The 15573-nt window shown below is 41.9% G+C and overlaps 1 protein-coding gene across 1 annotated transcript; it reads left to right on the top strand.

Annotated features, from left to right (window-relative positions):
• Positions 1 to 7248: 7248 nt before the first annotated feature.
• Positions 7249 to 14318, top strand: LOC122721501. The gene is made up of 3 exons (XM_043949342.1): positions 7249 to 8422; positions 13201 to 13322; positions 13443 to 14318. Exons 1-3 carry the CDS (start codon positions 7249 to 7251, stop codon positions 14316 to 14318), a joined length of 2172 nt encoding a protein of 723 aa, XP_043805277.1.
• The last annotated feature ends 1255 nt before the right edge of the window (positions 14319 to 15573 follow it).

Raw genomic sequence — 15573 nt, 5'->3', positions numbered from 1 at the left:
TTCTCACAAACAAACTGGTGCACCCAAGGTGAGGTGCTCGGTCGGATGAAGCCCTTTTCTACCAGCTCTTGCAACTGTCCTTTCAATTCCTTCAACTCAGCTGGAGCCATCCTGTAGGGAGGGATAGAGATCGGTCGGGTTCCAAGCATCAATTCTATCTCGAACTCTATCTCCCTAGCAGGTGGTAAACCTGGCAGCTCGTCTGGGAAGACGTCTAGAAACTCTCTAACCACTGGCACCGAGGCGGGCTCTCTAGCCTGACTGCTAAGCTCTCTCACATGAGCCAAATACCCCTGACATCCCTTCCTAAGCAACCTACGAGCCTGAAGAGCTGATATCAGACCTCTAGGTGTACCCCTCCTGTCTCCCCTAAAGACAATCTCTGACCCATCCTGACCTCTGAACCTGACTACCTTGTCCCTGCAGTCCAAGGTAGCACCATGGGTAGATAACCAGTTCATCCCTAGAATGACGTCAAAATCTGTCAAGTCTAGAACCACAAGGTCGGCGGAAAGGCATCTTCCCTCAACAAAGACTGGACTGCACTGGCAGACTGACTCTGCCACTGATGGATCACACTTGGGTCCACTGACCCAGAGAGGACACTCTAACCCAGAGATCATCAGACCCAACCTCTCAACGGCTCTCGGAGCAATAAAAGAATGAGATGCACCAGGGTCCATCAAGGCATACACATCTGAACAACCAATGACTAAGTTATCTGCCACCACGGTGTTAGATGCGTCTGCCTCCTGCTGAGTCATCGTGAAGATCCGTGCTGGAGCTGATGGACCTTCACCTCTGAAACCCGCTGAAGAAGAGGCTGCCCCTCTCCCTCTACCTCTGCCACTGGCCTGAGTCACGGCTGGAGCTGCTGGCTAAGCCACACTACCAGAAGCTGTCTGCTGAGACTGTGCTCCAAAAGCTGTCCTAGGACACTCCCGAGCCATGTGTCCCTCTTGCCCGCATCTAAAGCAGGCTGCTGTCCCAGCCCGGCAAACTCCCCTGTGTGGCCTACTACACTTCGCACAAACTGCATTATCTGCACTAGAGCTCGAGCCACTCCCTAGTCCCAGACTGGACTTGACCTTGTTCCAAAACTTGTTCTTCTTCGACTTCTTGGTGGTACTGCTCCACCTCTTGCTACCTGAAGCTGCTGCACTAAAAGAAGAAGAGCCTGGGGTCTTAGAACCAGAAGGCTGTGCCACTGACTGCTTAACTGTCCCCTGAACGATGGCACTGGCCTCCATTTTCTGGGCCATATCCACTATGGCATGGAAGCTCTCCCTATCTGCTGACTGGATCAAGGAGGAATATCTGGAGTGGAGTTTCATGATATACCTCCTTGACCTTTTCTGGTCTGTGTCAAGGTTTTGCCCTGCAAATGGCAACAGCTCCAAGAATCTGTCTGTGAACTCCTCTACACTCATATCATCGGTCTGCCTCAACTGCTCAAACTCTATCATCTTCTGCTCCCTTGAACTATCTGGGAAAGCCCATCCTGCAAACTCGTTTGCAAAACTCTTCCCAAGACATGCTGTCCACCTCGGGTTCACATAATTCTTGAACCACTCTCGTGCCTTCTTGCACTTAAGTGTGAACCCGGCCATCTGAATGGCTCTACTGTCATCAGCCCCAATCTCATCTGTGATCACCTTAACCCTTTCAAGATACACAAATGGGTCATCCCCTTTTTCATACTGAGGAGCACCCAGTTTTCATGTAGTCGGTCATCTTGACCTTACTCCCACTGGCTGAGCTAGGTCTAGAAGGTTGAGTAACTGGGGCTGCTGGTTCTGTAGGTGGTGGAGGTGGTGCAACATTTTCTGAGGTAGGGTTTGCTGGATTTGGATAGTAAGTATAAGGCCCAGGCCCAGGCCTATTAATTTAAAAAAAAAAAAAAGAAAATGAGCATCAAAGCTCTGGTTTCGGGAATGTCCCGAAACATTCCCGAAACCAGAGAACCCTTCTTCCTCGCGAGAAAAAAAAAAACAAAGAGAGAGAACAGAGCTTTTGCTCTGGTATTTTAAAAAAAAAATTCTCTTTTAACCCAAATCTCCTCCTTCTTAACCCAATTAACCCACAAACTTCTAAGATCCTTTAGCAAGATCCTGATTAAACCTACATCCTGTTCAGAAATTCAATAATTTCTTCTTGAGACTCCAAAATTGGGTAAGTGAGTTATGAGTTTCATAGGTTAATTTAAATAATATTTACAGCTTATTGAGTATTTTTGTTGAGTTTGGGTATTTTTGGGAGGACGAACTATGCCGAAATACTGCCCAAATTTTCTTACAAATATATATAAAAATAGTTTCACATTTCGTATGTTACGTTTTATATTCTTGTTCTAGAGCATTTTTATTATTTGATATATATTTTTTTCTTTTTAATTCTAGGAGAGGATCCAGCTTCCAGAATAGATAATAGGGGTCCTCCTGCGACCTAGGTCTTTTGTCCCAAGTATTCTGGTGAGTGGATATATATATAACATTGATATTTTTTTTTAAAATATATTTATCTGTGCATATGTTATGTTGTTTATTTAAGTTGGGAAAGGATAATGAGAATTTATATATCTTAAATACTAAGCACAGCTGAATAAATAGCCGATTACACTCTGTATATGCACCAAACAGATAACACCTTGATGACGGGTGATTTATTTTCAGCATGATATATATATATTTATACTGTCTTTGGGACAGCGCTTGATATACAGATAGCTTTTGGGGCGTATGTCAGGTGGTCACCCTTTGGGGGTAGCTCTGCACATGTGTATGACTAGTATTTTATTTGCTCTTGGGCCAAATTTGTCATTATAGAGCCTAAGATGCCAGCATTGCTCTCAGGCTGTTATTATTTTATTATACCTGAGATGCCAGCATTATCTGCAGGGAACATATTATGAGTGTATGCGGATTCTATTTTTCACAGTTTATTTTATATTGATGGAATTAAATTGTATTTATTCAGCTGATTTATTTTAGCTAAATATAAGTACCTAAACTTATCTTTTCCCCTGTGGTATTTATTTATCCGCTCACTGAGTAGTTTGTACTCACCCTTATATTTCTTTTACTATTTCAGTTCCTTTTTGGTGATCTGCTCAGCAGTCCTCATCTTCTAGTTTATCCTTCTTTCTACATCGTCTACTCAGAGTCTAGAGGAGGTCGGACCAATCCTAAGTCTTTTGTCTTTTCTTTTTGTAATCTTGATAGATCATGTATAGATTGGACAGTCCAGTGGAAACGGTATTTTATTGTTGTAAATATTTTATGAATTGACAGGTCCAACTATCAGTTTTTCCCTTATATGTTTTCTATAGCAGGTTACATGTTTTTTTATACGTATACTTATCAGGGGAAGTTCTGTCAGTTTTCCGGGTCATATCAGTCTCTACAGTTTGGGGATTGGGTGTGACAATTTTTGGTATCAGAGTATAGATTTATAGATTCTGTAGACTTGCCTCGAGTCAGTATTTTGAATTATATTCTGATAATTTTTTTTTCTATTTTCGTTTGTAGGACAATGCCGCCCAGAGTAGGTAATAGAAGTCGGGGCCGTGGTGTTCGTACAACTAGATTAGCTGATATTGGTCGACCTCCAAGGGATCCTACAGTTGCACCTCTGCCTCTTGAAGGGGTGGCAGATCATGAGTTATCTGAGAGCCGAGAAGGACATGGAGAATCTGTCTCTCATGGTGTTGAATCAGGGGCATATCCAACTACACCATCGCTTTCCTCGGCACCTGCAGTTGCACCTCCTGTTGCACCTGCAGTTCCACCTTTTGTTCCACCTGTAGCACCAGCCCATCCTTTCCAGATAAATGCAGATTTGGGTGCTTTTGTGGCACAAGTAGTTACAGCAGTTGTTACAGCCAAACCTAGAGATCCGTGGGAGATAGTGGATCGTGCTAGACGTTTGGGAGCTTATGATTTTGAGGGTTCCTCTGATGCTGACATTGCAAATAAATGGTTAAAGAAAGTGCTAAAAGTGTTTGAATTAATGAAGTTGACTGATCCAGAGAAGGTAGATAATGTACATGGTTTGCTTCAGGGTAAGGCTGATGCTTGGTTCGATGGCATCCGTCGCAGACATGGAGTCAGACTGACTTGGGATCAATTTATTCATGAATTTCACCAGGAATATTTGTCAGATAGTTACAGGAAAGGAAAACAGGATGCCTTTTTCAGGTTGTTTCAGGGAAGCCTCTCAATAAGAGAGTATGTTGACAAGTTTGAAGATCTTTATTGCTTTGTTTCAGATATATTGCCTTCTGACGAAGCAAAATGTGACAGATTCAGACAGGGTCTACATGTTAATATCATATCATCTATGACCTGGTTCAGAGGTAATAATTTCAGAGAGTTGGTGGAAGCAGCTTTGAATGTTGAAAAAGTTAAGCAAGAAGAGAAAGAGTATGAACAGAAGATGAGTAGAAAGCATTTGCAGGGCTCACAAGGGTTTAGAGAAAGACCAGCGAAGAGAGGGAGCAGTTCATTTCAGTCCCAAGCTGGCTACAGTGGTAGTGGTAGAGGTTCCTTTGTTAACACAGAGCAGCAGGTTGCTCGACCACAGTCTAGTCAGAGTTCAGTAGCACAGCCAGTGGGTAGTTCCTTTAGGGCATAGACACGTGGACAAGGACAAGAATATGATTCTAGGTTTGAACAAAGGAAGAGACTTTTTCCTCAATGTGTCACCTGTGGTAAACATCATGCTGGGGAGTGCAGAAAATTCGATAAGGGTTGTTTTGAATGTGGTTCTTCGGGACATTTTAAGAGAGATTGTCCATTGCTGATAGCTAGAGACAGTGGTTCTCAGCAAGGATCAGTGGTGCCTTAGAATCTAAGGTATGGTGTGACACCATCACAAGGTGTACCTACAGCACAAGTGGGGCCTGGCACAAGCAGAGCCAGTGGAGCTACTTCATCTTCTCAGTCTAGACCAACGATGCAACCCGGCAGACCTCGCACTCAGGCTAGAGTTTTTGCTATGAGACAGCAGGAGGCACGAGCATCTCCAGAGGTGGTGACTGGTATGTTAACTATTTTCGATAAAGATGCACACATTCTTATAGATCCTGGTTCCACTCGCTCTTTCGTATCTCAATCCTTCTCTAAGCATACTGATAGAGAATTAAAACTTTTAGACTGTGGATTAGCTGTGAGTACTCCAGTTGGGGATTCTGTTGTATGTGAATATTTGTTTAGGGACTGTGTTGTTAAGTTGGGCAATCATGAGCTGTTAGTGGATCTAGTTCCTTTGTGTCTACAAGATCTGGATGTCATCTTAGGTATGGACTGGTTATCTCGTTATCATGCCACAATAGATTGCTTTGAGAAATCAGTGGTATTTAATAGTCCAGAAGGGTCTAAGTTCACTTTCTTTGGGGAGAGGCGTTTACTTCCTTCTTATGTAATTTCCGCCATGACTACTAGGAAGATGCTTCGGAAGGGTTGTCAAGCATACTTAGCCTATGTGATGGACAGTAGTCGGGAAGAACCTAACTTGGAAGATATACCAGTAGTAAGCGAGTTTCCTGATGTATTTCCTGAAGAGCTTCCTGGGTTGCCTCTAGATAGAGAGATTGAATTCTCTATTGATTTGAATCCAGGTACAGCTCCTATTTCTATGGCACCATACCGAATGGCCCCAGCAGAATTGAAGGAGTTAAAAGCACAATTGCAGGAGCTACTTGATAAAGGTTTCATAAGACCCAGTGTTTCACCTTGGGGAGCCCCTGTGCTATTTGTGAAGAAGAAGGATGGTTCCTTAAGGTTATGTATTGACTACAGACAATTGAATCGAGTCACAGTGCGAAATAAGTATCCTTTACCCCGCATTGATGATCTTTTTGATCAGCTCCAAGGTGCTAAAGTATTCTCTAAGATCGATTTGCGGTCTGGATATCATCAATTGAAGATCAAGGAGTCTGAAATACCTAAGACAGCCTTCAGAACTCGTTACGGGCATTATGAGTTCCTTGTTATGCCTTTCGGGTTAACTAATGCACCCGCTGCTTTTATGGATCTCATGAATAGGGTGTTCAAGCCCTACTTGGATAACTTTGTTATTGTGTTTATTGATGACATCTTAGTATATTCCCATAGCAAGGAAGAGCATGAGAAGCATTTACGGATAGTACTGCAGATTTTGAGAGATAAACAATTCTATGCTAAATTGAGCAAATGTGAGTTCTGGCTTGATCGGGTGGTTTTCTTGGGGCATGTTATCTCAGCAGATGGAGTTTTGGTTGATCCTAAGAAGATTGAAGCAGTAGTCAATTGGGATCCTCCAACGAATGTTACAGAGGTTAGAAGTTTTCTGGGCTTAGCAGGGTATTATCGTCGCTTTGTTCAGGATTTCTCCATCATTGCAGCACCATTGACTAAACTCCTTCGAAAAAATGCAAAGTTTGAATGGACAGATGAATGTCAAGAGAGTTTTGAGAAGCTTAAAACGTGTCTCACATCAGCCCCAGTTCTTACCTTACCCTCAGGTATAGATGGATTTGTGGTGTATAGTGATGCTTCTCACAAGGGTTTAGGCTGTGTACTCATGCAACATGGGAAGGTGATAGCTTATGCTTCTAGACAACTTAGACCACATGAATTAAATTATCCCACCCATGATCTGGAATTAGTTGCAGTTGTGTTTGCATTAAAGACATGGCGGCATTATCTTTATGGCGTGACTTGCCAGATTTTTACAGATCATAAGAGTTTGAAGTATCTTCTCACATAGAAGGAGTTGAATTTAAGGCAGAGACGGTGGATTGAGTTACTTTAGGACTACGACTGTACCATTGAATATCATCCAGGTAAAGTTAATGTGGTAGCTGATGCCCTTAGTCGCAAGTCCTTTAGTAATTTGGCTTATCTCAAAACAGTTCGGCTTCCTTTGTTACTAGAGATCAGATCCTTAAGGGTAGAGCTAGCAGTGGATGATGCAGGAGCATTGTTAGCAACTCTTAAAGTTCGACCAATTTTGATAGAAAAAGTCAGAGAAGCCCAAAATCAAGATGAGCAGTTGAGTACGATCAGGAATGAAGTAAGAGATGGCACCCGTACCGACTTTTCTCTAAGGGAGGATGAGACTTTAATGTTTGGTGATAGACTATGTGTCCCCAGAGTGGAAAGCTTGAAGAGAGAGATTCTGGAGGAAGCCCATTGTTCTGCTTACTCTATGCATCCAGGAAGTACAAAAATGTACAAAGATCTTAGAGAAAACTATTAGTGGCCAGGTATGAAGAAAGAAATAGCTGACTTTGTGTCCACATACTTAGTTTGCCAACAGATTAAAGCAGAACATCAACATCCAACAGGAAAGCTACAACCGCTCTCTATTCCGGAATGGAAGTGGGAACACATTACTATGGATTTTGTTTCAGGGTTACCTCGTACTTCGTGTGGACATAATGCAGTATGGGTGATAGTTGATAGGTTAACCAAGTCAGCACACTTTTTGCCTGTCAGGATGGATTACTCTTTAGACAAGTTAGCAGAGATCTATGTCAGTGAGATTGTAAGACTTCATGGTGCTCCAGTTTCTATTGTTTCAGATAGAGATCCAAGATTCACTTCTCGTTTTTGGCCTAGTTTGCAAAATGCGTTAGGCACTAAGTTGAAGTTTAGCACTTCCTTTCACCCTCAGACTGATGGTCAATCAGAAAGAACTATCCAGACCTTGGAAGATATGCTGAGAGCTTGTGTGATGGAGTTGAAAGGAAGTTGGGATAGGTATGTGCAATTAATGGAGTTTTCTTATAATAATAGTTATCATTCGAGTATCGGCATGGCTCCTTACGAAGCTTTGTATGGGAGGAGATGCAGAACACCATTGTGTTGGAATGAGGTAGGGGAAAGACAATTAGAAGGTCCAGAATTAGTGCAACACACGCCAGATAACATTCAGATGATCAGAAATCGATTAAAAGCAGCACAAGACAGACAGAAGAGTTATGCAGATCTAAAGAGAAGGGATATTGAATATAATGTTGGCGACAAGGTATTCCTAAAGATCTCTCCTTGGAAAGGGGTTGTACGTTTTGGTAAACGTGGAAAATTGAGTCCGCAATTCATAGGACCATATGAGATTTTAGAGAGAATTGGACCAGTTGCTTATCGTTTAGCACTACCTCCAGAGCTATCTCAGATTCATGATGTCTTCCATGTATCCATGTTAAGGAGATATAAAAGTGACCCTTCCCACATCCTCCAGAAACAGCCTATCGAGTTGAGGGAAGACTTAACATATGAAGAAGAGCCAGTAGAGATCATTGCCAGAGAAGAGAAGGTTTTAAGGAGCAAGATAATACCCCTGGTTCAAGTTCGATGGAGTAATCATTATGCTAAAGAAGCTACCTGGGAAAAAGAAGAGAATATGCGAATTCAATTTCCACATTTGTTCCCTCCACCAGGTATGTAAATTTCGAGGACAAAATTTCTATTAGGAGGAGAGAATTATAAGGCCCAGGCCCAGGCCTATTAATTTTAAAAAAAAAAAAAAAAGAAAATGAGCATTAAAGCTCTGGTTTCGGGAATGTCCCGAAACATTCCCGAAACCAGAGAACCCTTCTTCCTCGCGAGAAAAAAAAAAAAACAAAGAGAGAGAACAGAGCTTTTGCTCTGGTATTTTTTAAAAAAAATCCTCTTTTAACCCAAATCTCCTCCTTCTTAACCCAATTAACCCACAAACTTCTAAGATCCTTCAGCAAGATCCTGATTAAACCTACATCCTGTTCAGAAATTCAATAATTTCTTCTTGAGGCTCCAAAATTGGGTAAGTGAGTTATGAGTTTCATAGGTTGATTTAAATAATATTTACAGCTTATTGAGTATTTTTGTTGAGTTTGGGTATTTTTGGGAGGACGAACTATGCCGAAATACTGCCCAAATTTCTTACAAATATATATAAAAATAGTTTCACATTTCGTATGTTACGTTTTATATTCTTGTTCTAGAGCATTTTTATTATTTGATATATTTTTTTTTCTTTTTAATTCTAGGAGAGGATCCAGCTTCCAGAATAGATAATAGGGGTCCTCCTGCGACCTAGGTCTTTTGTCCCAAGTATTTTGGTGAGTGGATATATATATAACATTGATATATTTTTTTAAAATATATTTATCTGTGCATATGTTATGTTGTTTATTTAAGTTGAGAAAGGATAATGAGAATTTATATATCTTAAATACTAAGCACAGCTGAATAAATAGCCGATTACACTCTGTATATGCACCAAACAGATAACACCTTGATGACGGGTGATTTATTTTCAGCATGATATATATATATTTATACTGTCTTTGGGACAGCGCTTGATATACAGATAGCTTTTGGGGCGTATGTCAGGTGGTCACCCTTTGGGGGTAGCTCTGCACATGTGTATGACCAGTATTTTATTTGCTCTTGGGCCAAATTTGTCATTATAGAGCCTAAGATGCCAGCATTGCTCTCAGGCTGTTATTATTTTATTATACCTGAGATGCCAGCATTATCTGCAGGGAACATATTATGAGTGTATGCGGATTCTATTTTTCACAGTTTATTTTATATTGATGGAATTAAATTGTATTTATTCAGCTGATTTATTTTAGCTAAATATAAGTACCTAAACTTATCTTTTCCCCTGTGTTATTTATTTATCCGCTCAGAGTAGTTTGTACTCACCCTTATATTTCTTTTACTATTTCAGTTCCTTTTTGGTGATTTGCTCAGCAGTCCTCATCTTCTAGTTTATCCTTCTTTCTACATCGTCTACTTAGAGTCTAGAGGAGGTCGGACCAATCCTAAGGCTTTTGTCTTTTCTTTTTGTAATCTTGATAGATCATGTATAGATTGGACAGTCCAGTGGAAACAATATTTTATTGTTGTAAATATTTTATAAATTGACAGGTCCAACTATCAGTTTTTCCCTTATATGTTTTCTATAGCAGGTTACATGTTTTTTTATATGTATACTTATCAGGGGAAGTTCTGTCATTTTTCCTACAGTTTAGGGATTGGGTGTGACAGTAAGGTGGGGGTGGATACATTGGGTATTGTGAATATGGTGGGTAGTAGGGTGGGTATGGCATCTGTGTGGGATAAGGGGTGAAGCTAGGGTAATCCGATGTACCTCCCATCGAATACCCGAGATTTTGTGAGAAGTGTGGGTAGTGGGGTGGCTGAACAAATCCCGAGGCCTGAGTGCCTCCTTGGGACTCTCCCATTCCCTCTTCTGACATGCTAACTCCCAGACTGCCATCCCTCCTCTGCTCTACATCCATATCATCCCCCATGTCTTCAGACATTCCTCCCTGAACTGTTCCCCTCACTGATCTGCTCCTACCCAGATCCAGAGACCTTCTAGGGTCTCTTACTGCTCTTTCTCTGTTAGACCTACTAGACATTGCCCTAGGCAATGTAGGAGGACGGGCGCTCATGCCCTCATCCTCAGGTGGCACTCCAGTCAATCGTGCAGATCGACGAGTTCCTCTCATCCTATTTTCTGAAAGGCAGCACATAACAAGCAAACATTAGCATCATATGGTTCATGTGGGCACACATGAACCCTCATCACATACATCACATATCATTAATGCACATGCATACAATCATGGCATTTCACATCATCATGCAAGACAGGACTCCACATCCTATCCTAGTGGACATGATCTTCCTATTGTGCTTGACCTTCTATAACATCTATGAGCCCGACACTCTAGGTCCGACCATATGAACCTAGGGCTCTGATACCATTCTGTAACGACCCGAAAATCAGACCGCTACCGGCGCTAGGATCCAGGTCGGCTTAAGGCCGCCGGGACCCGTAGCAAGCCTGACATGCAACCTGTAAACCTGTTTAATCCCATCATGATCAAGAACATACATAAAAATTAAAACTTTTCTTTCATTCATTCTCTCATACACCAACTCAACCTGTGCATGCACTGAATATAAACATTGGTCCCTCTGTGGGACCTCATCAATGCCCCCAATGGGTGGCATAACATGTGTTGAGTTGGTTTACATCTACATCATAAAACATCTAAGATCATGTATTAAAAGGGATACCTTATACATAGGGTCAAGCACAATTTCTAATCCTCAATGTCATTACTTTACATAACTATTCACAACACTACATCATTACAATTTGTCATGTCCACATTCTAGCTATTACATACATAAGACTTCATTACTCTTGCTGACCTTCTGGTCTACCCTGTACCTGCAAGCCTGGGGAATTTGGGAGAGGGGTGAGCTACTAGAGCCCAGTGAGCAGAATAATAAAGCATTTAAAACATATGATAACATGAAATGCATCACATCACAGCTAATCACATCAAGGATGAATTTGTCACCAATAGTCCTCTACATGGTCCAACTGTGCCAGGGGCGTAGAATGGGCCTCACTGGTCTTTCTCTTACATAATCATAACATAGCATAACATAACATTCCAACTGTGCCAGGGGCGTAGAATGGGCCTCACTGGTCTTTCTCTTACATGGTGCCAGGGGCGTAGAATGGGCCTCACTGGTCTTCCGTACCGTATCATCATCATATCATAACATATGAGGACTAAAGGATCATTCAACATTCATCCACATCATCAACATATTATGCAATGCAACATATTCGTGAGTTCTAATGCAAGCACCCTATTGTATCTCATGGCATTCATGATGAGTGAATCATGCTAAAACTGGTTTATTTATTTAAAAGCATAAGAGTTCTTCCACTCACCTCTGGCTGAAGCTCTACTGACTCAGAAGCAGCTGAACTCACTGCTGGGGTCCTCGGTTCCTCGGGTCCGAACCTACACAGGTGGACTCAAATGAGGGACCAACATACTATAACATGACTCTGAAAACATCCCCCAAAAACCCTCTAAAACACCTCAAAACATCCATGCAAGAACATGCAAAGAAAGGCTGGACAGGGCACTTTCGGCGGCGGGTTCGGCGGCCGAAAGTCCCTCCAGAGCCGAAAGTCAGGCAGGTTCGGCGGCACCTTCGATGGCCGAAACTCCCAGACAGAGGCGAAACTCATGCATGTTCGGCGGCACTTTCGGCGGCCGAAACTCCCAGACAGAGACGAAACTCATGCATGTTCGGCGGCACTTTCGGCGGCCGAAACTCCCAGACAGAGACGAAAGTCTCCTTTCTGGGGCAAGCTTCGGCAGTTGAAGGCTGCTTCCACAAGAGGGTTCGGCGGCCGAAAGTCCTTTCGGCTGCCGAACCTGGTTTCTCCCAAAGGGCAGAAACTTGGTTCAAACATGCACAAATGCCTCCAAACTCATCCAAACATGCATAAACCTATTCTACAACACACATACACAAGCATACAAGCTCCTAGGGGCTTCAAACTATCCTAAGCCCCATCTACAACACATCAAACATGCATTGACAAGCCACATTGTTCAAAAACACAACATAACTCATAAACCTAACTATAAGCTAAACATGCATTCTACCCCATAGATCTTCATAAAACTTACTTAAAACATACAATGAGCTTAAGATCGGCTCTTACCTCTTGAAGATCGAGAGAGAGACGACCTAATCTTGGAGATGGGAGATTTTCAACTTCCTTGGGTCTCCAAGCTCAAAACTTGCTCAAAACTTGAAAATCTTCAAAACAAGATGAAAACTTGTGAAAAACTTGAAAGATCTGAAGGAAGAACTCAAAGATTGGTGAGGAACGGCGGAGAGCTCACCTTGGCCGAAAATGGGGAGAAAAGCTCGCCCATTTCGGCTAAGGGACCCTTTTATAGTGGCTGGCCAGGCCACGTTCGGGGGCCGAACGTGCCTCCGCATGCATGCCATGTTCGGCGGCCGAACTTGAGGTTCGGCGGCCGAACCTGGACTTCCCTCACTTATGCCTTCGGGGGCCTAAGGCACACCCGAAATGCCTGCATGTTCGGCGGCCGAACTTGAGGTTCGGCAGCCGAACCTGGGTTTTCCTCCAAGGATATTTTCATACAAAACTCATTTTCCTTTTTACTTAAAAGCATCAAATACATTAAAACATTTTATGAAAACATGGTTTTACCCTTCTAGAGGTCTCCGACATCCGAGATTCCACCGGACGGTAGGAATTCCGATACCGGAGCCTAGCCGGGTATTACAAAATGCAAGGTTTATCACTTTGAAAAAGGCCTAATTATGGACACAACAATGTGCTCCAATCGAATGTTTCTTTTGAATGCAGTCTCTCAACCTATAGACTCTGCTTGTTTCAACACAATTACAGAGGATACAACACAACTTTGGCATCATCGATATGGGCACCTAAGCTTTCAAGGCTTGAATCTTCTTCAACAAAAAGACATGGTTCATGGCTTACCACAGCTCAAAACTCCTTTAAGGCTATGCAAAGATTGTCTAGTGGGCAAGCAACATAGAGATCCATTTCCGAAAAGGAGCAATTGGAGAGCTTCCTGAATTCTACAGCTAGTCCATGATGATATTTGTGGGCCAATCACGCCAATTTCCAACAGCAACAAGAGGTATTTGCTCACTTTTATTGATGATTTCAGCAGAAAATTATGGGTGTATTTTTTGATTGAAAAGTCAGAAGCTCTTGATGTTTTTAAGAAATTTAAAGCTAAGGTTGAAAAAGAAACAAATCAGTTTCTTCAAAGCTTGCGCACTGACCATGGTGGGGAATTTACATCACAAGATTTCACTAATTTTTGTGATGTAAATGGTATAAATAGACAATTGACAGCTGCATACTCGCCGCAACAAAACGGAGTCGCTGAACGGAAGAATAGGACCATCATGAACATGGTTCGCAGTATGCTTTTAGGAAAGGATATTCCAAAGACCTTTTGGCCTGAAGCTGTTAATTGGGCAGCACATGTTTTGAACCGGAGTCCAACCTTAGCAGTGAAAGATCAAACACCCGAGGAAGCATGGAGTGGAGTGAAACCTTCAATTGAGTATTTTAGAGTTTTTGGTTGCATTTCACATGTTCATGTTGCAGATAATAAAAGAACTAAGCTGGACAGCAAGAGTTTGCCTTGCGTTTTGTTGGGTGTAAGTGAAGAATCAAAGGCTTACCGCCTTTATGATCCTACTTCAAATAAGATCATTGTAAGCCGTGATGTTGTGTTTGAAGAAGACAAAAGCTGGGAATGGAACAAGAAAAATGAAGAAATTGCTGTACGTGATTTGGAATGGGGTGTTGATGAAGAGGAGCTCAATGATGACACAGAAGCTGATCCTATTTTCAGCACTGCAGAAGGAAGTGATCTGATCCTAATGAAGCAAATCTTCTCTCTGATTCAGATCAAGCAAGAACAAGGGTCCCACCAGTCTGGATGAGAGATTATGAAACGGGTGAAGGACTTTCTGAAGGAAAAGCTGATATGGTCATGTTTACAAGTTCCAATAGCGTTGACCCAATCCATTTTGATGATGCTGTACAAAATGAGAATTGGAAACAAGCTATGGATACAGAAATGGCAGCAATTAAAAGGAATGATACGTGGAAATTAATAGATTTACCGAAGGGAGCAAAAACAATTGGGGTTAAATGGGTCTATAAGACAAAATTTGATGAAAATGGAGAAGTGAATAAATACAAGGCCAGACTCGTCATGAAAGGCTATGCCCAACAACACGGAGTAGATTACAATGAAGTATTTGCACCTGTGGCACGAATGGAGACGATTCGATTGATCCTGGCACTTGCAGCTCAAAAAGGGTGGCCCATTTATCAGCTGGACGTGAAATCGGCATTTCTACATGGTGAGTTAAATGAGAATGTCTTTGTAGATCAACCTTATGGGTATGTGCTGAAGGGAGCTGAACAGAAGGTGTATAAGCTGAAGAAGGCTCTTTACGGGCTAAAACAGGCGCCACGTGCCTGGTACAGTCGAATAGAAGCTTACTTTTTGAAAGAAGGCTTTGCTAAATGTGATTGTGAACACACTCTGTTCGTCAAAAGGGAGACTAATGGTAAAGTATTGATTGTCAGTTTGTACGTAGATGATCTTATTGTTACCGGAAATGATGACATGATGTTTGAAATTTTCAAAAAATCCATGAAACAAGAGTTTGATATGACAGATCTTGGGAAGATAAGCTATTTTCTTGGTTTGGAAATTTCACAAAGCTCAAGAGGAATTTTCATTAATCAGAGGAAATACGCTCTGGACATTTTACAGAAATTTGGTATGTGTGATAGCAATTCTATTCTTAATCCCATTGTTCCTGGTTCCAAACTTGTGAAAGATGACGATGGCATCAAAGTGGACAAGACTTACTACAAACAGATTGTCGGTAGTCTTATGTACCTCACAGCGACTCGACCCGATATGATGTTTGTAGTTAGTCTAATTAGCAGGTTCATGGAGAATCCTACACAACTCCACTTACAAGCTGCAAAGAGGGTGCTGAGATATTTGAAGGGGACAACTGATTTTGGGATTTTTTATAGAAAGGGAGGAGATGATGAGCTTATTGGTTATAGTGACAACGATTATGCAGGAGACTTGGAAGACAGAAAAAGCGCTTCAGGTTATGTTTTTTTAATTGAGTTCAGGGGCTGTGTCTTGGTCCTCAAAGAAACAACCTG

Source organism: Manihot esculenta, chromosome 13, assembly GCF_001659605.2.
Source record: "Manihot esculenta cultivar AM560-2 chromosome 13, M.esculenta_v8, whole genome shotgun sequence".
NCBI lineage: Eukaryota > Viridiplantae > Streptophyta > Magnoliopsida > Malpighiales > Euphorbiaceae > Manihot > Manihot esculenta.
The sequence above is the reverse complement of the archived record's forward strand: the minus strand, read 5'-3'. Positions and strand labels throughout refer to the sequence as shown.

Bases quoted from the DNA above. Each gene is read 5' to 3' on its own strand.
- LOC122721501 (XM_043949342.1), top strand. From the start codon at position 7,249: ATGAAGAAAGAAATAGCTGACTTTGTGTCCACATACTTAGTTTGCCAA. The intron at 8,423-13,200 runs GTATGTAAATTT...TTTTGAATGCAG, and splicing joins ACATTTGTTCCCTCCACCAG to TCTCTCAACCTATAGACTCT. The intron at 13,323-13,442 runs GTTCATGGCTTA...TGAATTCTACAG, and splicing joins TTCTTCAACAAAAAGACATG to CTAGTCCATGATGATATTTG.